At 34.3% G+C, this 9,378-nt stretch overlaps 2 protein-coding genes across 4 annotated transcripts; one reads left to right on the top strand and one right to left on the bottom strand.

Annotated features, from left to right (window-relative positions):
• LOC132701427 (TSC22 domain family protein 1-like) lies at nt 1–7,781 on the bottom strand. 3 transcript variants are annotated; one of them, XM_060669323.1, is made up of 4 exons: nt 7,659–7,781; nt 7,329–7,434; nt 5,155–6,599; nt 1–1,801 (listed from the first exon to the last, which is right to left on the bottom strand). In XM_060669323.1, exons 2-4 carry the CDS (start codon nt 7,426–7,428, stop codon nt 1,445–1,447), a joined length of 1,902 nt encoding a protein of 633 aa, XP_060525306.1. In that variant the 5' UTR covers nt 7,429–7,434; nt 7,659–7,781; the 3' UTR covers nt 1–1,444. The 3 variants fall into 3 exon arrangements, with proteins under 3 accessions (XP_060525306.1, XP_060525299.1, XP_060525293.1); XM_060669316.1 differs by having other exon boundaries at nt 7,542–7,773; XM_060669310.1 differs by having other exon boundaries at nt 3–1,801; nt 7,529–7,773.
• A 139-nt stretch (nt 7,782–7,920) lies between these two features.
• Nucleotides 7,921–9,303, top strand: LOC132701448 (proteasome subunit alpha type-4). The gene is made up of 5 exons (XM_060669334.1): nt 7,921–8,071; nt 8,170–8,375; nt 8,469–8,766; nt 8,828–8,951; nt 9,004–9,303. The coding sequence occupies exons 1-5, from the start codon at nt 8,069–8,071 to the stop codon at nt 9,144–9,146; spliced, it is 774 nt and encodes a 257-aa protein (XP_060525317.1). The 5' UTR covers nt 7,921–8,068; the 3' UTR covers nt 9,147–9,303.
• Nucleotides 9,304–9,378: the final 75 nt, after the last annotated feature.

The raw sequence follows: 9,378 nt of genomic DNA, 5'->3' as shown, positions 1-9,378 counted from the left end.
GATTTCTTTTAAATTATTGAATACTAAAGCACTTTGTCAAGAATAAGCATTACATATTTACTCCGAATCGTGGTAGAGGAATATAATAAAACGCATCGCAGATATAATTAATATATGTATATATAGTTTGACATTTTTTTTTTCAAAAAAGCGACAAAGACTCATACAAAATAAATCACAGATTCATTCAGAACCAAATTCAAATAAAGTTTTTCATTTTCCATAATCTACATACTTTACAAAATTTTACACAATTTACAATTTGTTTATTATCGGCCAATAAACGCCATTCCGATCATAAAAATATAATCTCTGGATGGGATGAGCTTCATTTCGAATATTTATCAGGCGATTAATTTATTTATTATTTGGCACAACCGAGCAAAAAACTACTTTGGAAAAGGAGACAAAACACATAACCAAAACAAAGACCATCGACGCGAAGCTCACCTCAAACATCCATATTTCTTCAACATCACTCAATAGACATTATCTACTTTTAAACACAAAATTGCAACAATCAGATACAAAAGTAATACAACGATAGAAAAAGGCTAATAATTTGTTGCTGTTTCTATACTAGTATGATTACACGTTATATGATTAAAATACATATACCAGATTTCCATAGGTGCTACGATATTGAGAAAAACAATACTACGTTTGACAAATTTTCAGTGCTAACATTTTGTAGTATATTACTGCGGGTTTGACCTTTGGCGTGCATTGACCTATCTACCGATTTGCTAGTTTTTCTTTTCAATTATTGACAATTCCCTACCCATTACATTTCAATACATTTCTCTTGCTATCTATAAATCCGCTAAGGTCAAACTTAGTGTAGGATATACATACAGCTATCAATATAGGCAAATCTAGGCTCTTCCGGAAATTCATTGAAACACCGAAATGGTATACGACTTCAACAATATTTTTGTCTAATTTATTAAATTATAATTGGAAAATTATTTTTCTCCATACAAAACTCGCCATTGGGGTGTAAGCGGATATATGAAAACACTAATCCCCACCGCCTAGAATAATTAGTTAGTTCATAAATCGACGACCTGCGTCATAAACCTCCTCTTCTTAGCCAAATGTAAACGGTAAACATAAGTGGGGCGAGATTTTCCAATTTTTTCCACTGAAGGTTCCGAGTAAAACAAAAGAAAGGAAACGGGTTAATATAAACCATTATTTTCAATTTTCGTATGGTTCAAATATCCCGACAATTTACCGAGGAAGTCAAAAACAACAGCAAAAATGTCTGTCCGGCAAATCTCCGCTTGAAGTCGTCCATCACAGTTACCTTTTAGCTATTTGATAAGTCTATACTAAAAAAGGCAGTCGAAAACATACGATAAAACATACAACTAATGGATGCTAAATAAACGAAACAATACAAAAAAAAATAGGCTTAAACTGGCCGAACGATTGAATCGGATCATTCGTTGCCTGATGTCTCCTTTTGCGTGGGCGGAATTGTCGAGTTATTAGGAATGCTTGCCGTTTGACTAGGGGGAAGCGACGTTATCGATACGCCGGGGCTGGGGTTGGTATTGCCCGCGACCGGGTTCGAGTTCTGCGTAATTACGTTCGGATTAGATGGTACAGCAGAAACGTTAGATGGTTGGGGTTGCGTCACGGGATTTGTATAGGTGGTGGTTGTTGTCGTAGTGGAGGTTATGCTTTGGTTTTTCGGTATCAGAGACCTCAAATAATTGTTTTCTGTTTCTAGTTGTTGTATTTTTTCCATGAGTTCTGCGATTTTTTCTTTTAATACCTCGACTTCTTCCCTTACCTAAAATGATAAAATACAGTTAATCGAGAAAGACAATCGAACCACTGTACATTTTGCTGTACAATTATTCTACTTTAAATACAAATCTTATTTAGGTATCTATAATTTACTAAAAAAGAGCTGATGCGCAGCGTTTATTATGAAAATAATATAAGATCGTAAATTGGCTTTATTTTCCTTTCAGTTTAGTTAGATAATGGATACATTTTTACAGTTAACTCGCAACTCAAAGTACTACAGTGCTGACTAGTTGTCTCGCTTAATACCTAATTTTATAGGATATTTACAAACAACAAATAACTAAATCAAGTTTAACAGGTTGCATGTAAGGATATAAGAAACAAGGCATCCTGTAATAATATATTTGTTTAAAAAAAAAGACAATTTCATGTACTAAACACAATTGAAAAAGTATTTAAAAATTATTATATTGCGAAATATAGCTTTACTGTGAAATACACATCACAAAACAAATTAAATTAAAACATTAAATTAAAACATTAAAAAAACACATTACTTGAAGATTAAAAAATATGCCAGAGAAAACTTCAAAAAATTATGCCCAGACACTAACCCGACATTAACAACACTCTGAAGGTAGGCTACCTCATTTGAACATAAAAATTTAACGAGATTAGCGATTGTTTATAAGTTCACTAAAAATATATTTTTAACTGCATTACTAACTAATTAACTAACTGATTAGGCGAAACTAAATTCACTTTAATCCTGAATATTAGAAGATGAATTTATAAGTTTAAGAATACGGCATAATATTGGAAGGCGGAGACCCATAAGTTTTTTACTATTCATTAGTAAATTTAAACAATAAAACAACAAACTTTTGTAAAGAATTACTGAAAGTTTGTCGCACTTACCGATAAAGGTTCAAAACTTCTTCCAACATTATGATTTATTCTAATTACCACAGACCAAAACTACGCTGTTTCAATTTCAACCCCGCACAATCTTTGTATTATTGTACCATTACCCACGAACCGATGTGAAAAGAGAGCTTTCCCACAATTGAATGTTTGTATATTAAAATTGTTTTACTGTCTAGTGCTAAAATCGACTTTTATTTACCAAAACGAAAAGTGGAAAACACTTTGGTTAATACAAACTATGAAAATGTGTTCATTTATGGGCGGCTAATCCCCGTAAAAGTATGATTTTTGTTTACTCATCAAAGTTAAACAACCCCAATTTGCTGTGTGCAAACAAAAAAGGGAAAATAATATTTTCGATCTCCCAAATATAAGGCTAGGTAAAATACTTCGAATACACTATTTTGTTATTAATTTATACTTGGTTATTTGGATTTGTTAAAATTGATTATGAACCAAAGGATTTTGGTCAGTTTTAGCTTTAGACGCTGACAAATATAGTACGTGCGACTCTCAACTGTAGATTGGAAGTTCGGTTCGGTTCATTTTTGCCAAAAGAGAGTCCGCAGAGCAGTAGGTGCAGATAAGTGCGATCTCAGGGCGATGGGGCTTAAACTCAACACCATTGACTGTCTTGTAGGATACTTATTTTTCTCGTTTCCCAAAAAGAATAAGTTGCAAATAATTCCAACTTGAGTCTACTAAGAACAATATACAGGGTGTTACTGAAATCACATCGTATCACTTGATGAGTGAATCTGGACCCCTAACCTGATGAAGAATCAATATTTGGTCCATTAGTTCAACGGATTACAGATGAAACTGCCGCAGTATATACATCCTAGTGTGTGTAGACATTATAATTAGCAAAAATTTGGAATGAAACTATTGATGGTGGGGGCAATCCAGCTAAAATATTTTCAAGACATATCCGGATATACTGGATGAATTTATTATTTTTTTTTACTTTTTTTTTATTTGGTCTGCTCTTAACGGACCGACGCAGACTAACAAAAACAAAAAGTATCAAAGATATGAGAGTTTCCATAATCTTAACTGCATATGGTGATGGTGGGAACGGTAAAATTTATGTATAGGACATTATACATAAAACATGTCTAGAATTTTCCGGGAATTAAAAAAACATTACTATATTGGTTGTTCAATTTAAAATAAAGAAGTTGACATCCACTTATAAGAATAGTTGGTCCTGCATTATTTCATTTAGACAAATTGAAAACGTGTTAGGTGTCGCTTAATTCACGTCAAACAGATTAACTCGAAAAACATAAAATCCGACCGTACTATATTCAGCTGGTACAAGAACTAAATCAAAATGACCAATTTGTGTGCTTGGCGTTAGAAAAAAGTAGGGTGTAGCTTTCTAAATTATATTTTATTCACGGACCAAGCAAGATTTCATAAAAATAGTACATCAACTATATTTTGAAACCCAAGATTCATTAGATCCCAGATTAGATCGTTCTATTTCTAGTTCATTTATTGTGTGGGCTGATATAATCGGAAACTGCATTATTGGGCCTTTTTTTTTAAACAAAGTTAATGGCGATTCTTTTATCAATTTTCTGTAAAAACTATGGCGGATCTAACAAAATTGGACATCTTTTTATGGGGTTTTGTTCAAAAGAAAATTTACCATCTACCACAAAAACAGACATGAAAATTGGAATCAAGGATGAATGTAGAAATATTGACCCTATATATGAACCACCGGCGCACTATTAGACAACTAGAAATGTGGAAAAATTACAATTAAGTTATATTTTAAAGAGTGACAGAAACTCCGACCAGCAGGCGGAATGGGTGGGCTCCGCCCTGTCTGCAGGCGTTGCAAGAACTCGACCGTAATCAACAATCGGAGCGAGATCATACACACCGCTTCTCGGCCCATATTGTGAGCAGTAGTGACTTTGTTATTTCGGGCGAAATAAATTTTAATTTCATTTCGGATTTGATGAACTCAAATGCGATTAGTCGGTTTAATAATGGAACAATAATATAAATGATACAAGCCCCAACAATCTGCCTAATTTTTGGCTCGCGTATAATGGTAATTGCCTAAATAATAAAAGTGTGATTTGTTGGATAAGGTGCGGTGCAGTGCACTGGTGAATCTCTTTTGTAATTAGAATGACTAAATAGTGTGTTTGTTTTCGTTGGGGTTTAAAATTGTAAAAAATATAAATCCTTTTCATATTTCCACTTATGAAGTAAATGATGATGAAATTTGGCACCTAACACCATGGCAAACCTCTTTTTGCCCCATCATTATAATGAGCATTTTTGTGATATAATTTCTATTTCGCAAACATTAAAACTTGATCACCCACAGATAGAATGTTTCTGTTTTGAGATTGCTTTTAAAATATAAAAATTAAAAAATCCAGCAATTTATAGAACCTTTTACTTAATAATTACTACTGTAAAATAAAAGCTAATACTTACAGTGTACATAAGGTGACTCTTGACTAAGTCCATTGCTTGTTCGATTTTGTTGTCTATCGCATTGACAACAGGATTGCTTTTTGATGGATCTTCTGTACCATCACCCACTGTTTCGGCCACACTGTTTGGTTCATTAGCGTCCAAAGGGTTCTCACTATTTCCTAACACTGTTAAACTATTCACACTCATAGCAAACTGAGGATTTGTATAAACATTATTTGCATCATTATTTGGTTGTATTTGTTGAGGAACTGCTATTACCGGAGCGGCTATGACTGTAGGGGTGGTTGTTACACTGGTAACTAGAGTTTGGCTTGTTGGCTGAGTCTGAGTCAGGGGATTGGGTAAAGAGGCCCCCTGTTGGTATGTACCACTTTGTGATTGATATTGCTGCCCCTGTATGAGGGACTGTGATGGTTGATTTTGCACTGCGGGCTGTTGTTGGGACTGACTACTGGGTATTGAATTGACTACCACATTTTTCACAGCCTGACTTGTCATTTGTTGATCAGATTGTTGAGTATAATTGTGGCCATTTACAATGGGCTGAACAATATTTGCTTGAGACACACTTGCCTGACCTCCAAAAGTCTGACTTTGTGGAAAATTTGTTGGCAACTGCACAGTTTGTGAAGTGGGCACAAATGCTCCTCCCTGAGTTGGTATTGGAACATATTGGATATTGGGATAACTTTGAGGTAATGCAAAACCCGCCGGGTTAGTCACAACTCCAGTAGGGAAATAAGTTTGATTATTAATAAATTGGGCAGGCATAGTTGATGCTACAGGCTGCGGAATCGTTTGATTTTGCATATTGCCGACTTGGGGGTAAAAGTACTGAGCTTGGGGCAGGAGCTGGGCTGGTACGGTAGGAAAAAATTGAGTACCATTGGTAAATCCACCTTGTATAAGCATCTGCTGAATTTGCTGAGGCGGTAGACTTTGTGAATGTAAATAAACACCTCCACTAACTCCAGCATTACCTGTAGATTGGGGTGTTTTATTGGTAGTATTATTAACAACGCTTGGTGGAGGCGCTTCGTCCACATAATCCATGCATTTCCATCTACCTCTTTTGAAAGGTTCTAGACTAGCAATTTTAACCACTTTAAATCTATCATTTCGACTGGGAGCCGGATGAATATCTTTAGTATCGTCTGCCTTTGCAGTTGTGTCCACACTGGTTTCAATAGGCAAAGAGACAGTTTCTGCGGGAAAATCGTGCACCGCTGGAACTGTTACATTACTGGAGATAATGGCAACACCATATTGAGGGCTGGTGGGTATCACATTAGCGGCATTGCTTGCAACAAGTTCATTATTTAGAGACTGAACCTCTTCAAGGGCTGTAGGGCGTACTTGAAGGTTCGGCTCACCAGTTGTAGGTGGATCTGGCTGTTTTTCAATCACCTCGCCAGCTGCATTTGCCGTGGTCGGTTGCTGACCTACGGAATGCAAATATTAAAATTACTTACATCCTTGTGGTACCCACACATCCCAATATGGTCTTAGTCAAGCATGCATTAACACCATTAATGAAAGATTAGATTTACAAATCATTGCCCCTGTTATATCAATATTTTGTTCTTAAATTATAATTTTTCAAAAAGCATAAACCTTTGGAATTTTATTCTGCTAGCCAACATTTAACCTGTGCACATATTCCTTTTCGAATTTTTTAAAAACGCAGGCAATACACTACAAGGTATTCTACATAGTAGAAGGGAACGCAAAACCCTAAATAAAATAGTTGCACAAACATTTTGAGAAACAATGATTACCAGGTTACAATTGCTTATTTGCTTTCTTCCAGACATAACCTCAGATTTTCAGGTCACTAAATAAAAATTGTAAAATTATATTCACCTTCTACTAAAACTTGCTGTTTCAAACCCAGAAATTTAATTTCTTTTTAACAGTTTTGTTAGATAGCATAATCATTTTCAAAAACAATGATTATCAGGACACAGTTGCTTAATTGTTTGCACCCACGTATAAGCTCAAATTTTCCAGTCACTGAAAGTGGAACTATCTACTTTTATCACAATTTCACTAAATTTCCTTAAACCAGAAATTTAATTTATTTTTCTTACTATATTTGCGGCAAAGACTTTAACATACCAAATGGTAAGTTACTTAGCATCTCCTTTTGAATTTCCTTAAAAATATCTTACCCATAATATTCATGTAATCAGGAGTCAGATCTTCTGCGTTGGAGTTATTTTTTGCCACATAACGTTGGACTTTATCTGGTCTTCGCGGATCGGCATTCATCGTGAGCTAAAAACGACAATAAAACTATTAAATAAGAGTGTCATTACTAATAAACAGGTAAAATGCAAATGATCAACAGAGTAGGTTGCTACAAACGTACTTTATATTATTACTTTGGTTTTAAATCCGAAGAATCAATAATAATATGTCGCTATAACGTCATTAAACCTTTTGAGATTATGATGGAAAATATACCAAAATTCTATTGTATGTTAAGGAAAATAACTAACTTCTCCAAAATATTTAATGGCGACCCAAGGTTGACAGTTTGACAGCTGTCTATTTACAAAGGGAGAACTACCAGAGAATTTTTTTTCGTTTCATACCAAGTGGGCACGACTGCTCTGATCATACCAGAGAATAAGGAAATTAAAAATGTAGCCACAGGCAAAAAATTTCACTTCAATATATACCATGGAGCCGAAATTCAGAACCCTGAACCAATGCTAATGGTTCTGCTGCCGTTAAAATCCAAAAACTGAAAATACCAAAATTTATGCTATGCATATAACCTAAGGGTTTTGTGGTTGTGTGATTTTTGTTATTGCAAATCATCCTAAGTTGTTCGAAAAGTAGAAAAAAGTTGTTGGAGTTTGTATAATCCTAGAAAAATAATTACCCTGCTAAAAAGAAATTAAAAATGGTAAGAATCCCAAATAAAATTACTATTTTGCTGACCACTTAAAACTTTTTGTCATAAGAAAACATTGCTTACAAATTTTTTTAATTTTAATCTTTTAGGCCCGCCGGTATGATACCAGGACTACTATCTTTTCGCCCGAAGGTAGACTATATCAAGTTGAATATGCTATGGAAGCTATTTCATTAGCCGGCACTAGTTTAGGTATTTTGGCAAATGATGGTATATTACTAGCAGCAGAGCGACGAAACACAAATAAACTTTTGGATGAAGTATTTGTCTCTGAAAAAATTTATAAACTTAATGAGTAAGAATTTTTTATAGTTTTTTTACCAAAGTGTGTTAAATGCAAGTGGTCTTATAGTGTGTTTTGCAACTACATACCAAAAATTCATTTTAGTGATATGGTGTGTAGTGTAGCTGGCATTACGTCCGACGCAAATGTGCTCACTAATGAACTGCGACTTATCGGCCAGAGGTATTTGTTCCAATATGGTGAATCTATTCCTTGTGAACAATTAGTATCATGGCTTTGTGATGTAAAGCAAGCATATACCCAGTATGGTGGGAAAAGGCCATTTGGAGTTTCAATTCTGTATATGGGGTGGGATAAGCATTATGGGTATCAGCTGTATCAATCTGATCCCAGTGGAAACTACAGTGGCTGGAAGGCTACATGCATAGGAAATAATAGCTCGGTATTTGTACAGTTAATAATGTTTTTTTTTTCTAGTAACTCAAATCCCTCTTTGTTTTTAGGCAGCAATTTCAAGTTTAAAACAGGAATATAAAGAGGGAGAAATGACTTTAAAAGATGCAAAAGCGCTGGCAATAAAAGTGTTGATAAAAACTTTGGATATGACAAAATTAACATCTGAAAAAGGTAACACCCATCATAGTACTTCTTAGTAAAAATATAAAACTTAATTTTTTAGTGGAGATGGCAACATTGACACGAGTCAATAACAAGACCATCATTCATATTCTTGCAGCAAATGAAGTAGAAGCTCTCATTAGTGAATATGAGAAAAGTGAAGCCAGTTCAGAAGCTGCCAGAAAAGAGAAAGTAGTTGTTTGAGTCAAATTTTGATTTTGAAATATAAATATTAAGTAAATTCCATTGGTTATTCATTTTGTTTATAAATTTTGTGGTCTGCCAGTTTTTGGTCCCTTTATTTACTTGAATAATCATTGAAAGAACTTTTAAGTATAATAAAGCTAAAGATGGACTCACATTTATGTCTTGTTTATTTTATCACCTACCATTGTTTTTAACATGATTAAAATTCTGGTTATATACTTAGATTCTA

Source organism: Cylas formicarius, unplaced genomic scaffold, assembly GCF_029955315.1.
Source record: "Cylas formicarius isolate icCylForm1 unplaced genomic scaffold, icCylForm1.1 PGA_scaffold_10__41_contigs__length_53128322, whole genome shotgun sequence".
NCBI lineage: Eukaryota > Metazoa > Arthropoda > Insecta > Coleoptera > Brentidae > Cylas > Cylas formicarius.
The sequence above is the reverse complement of the archived record's forward strand: the minus strand, read 5'-3'. Positions and strand labels throughout refer to the sequence as shown.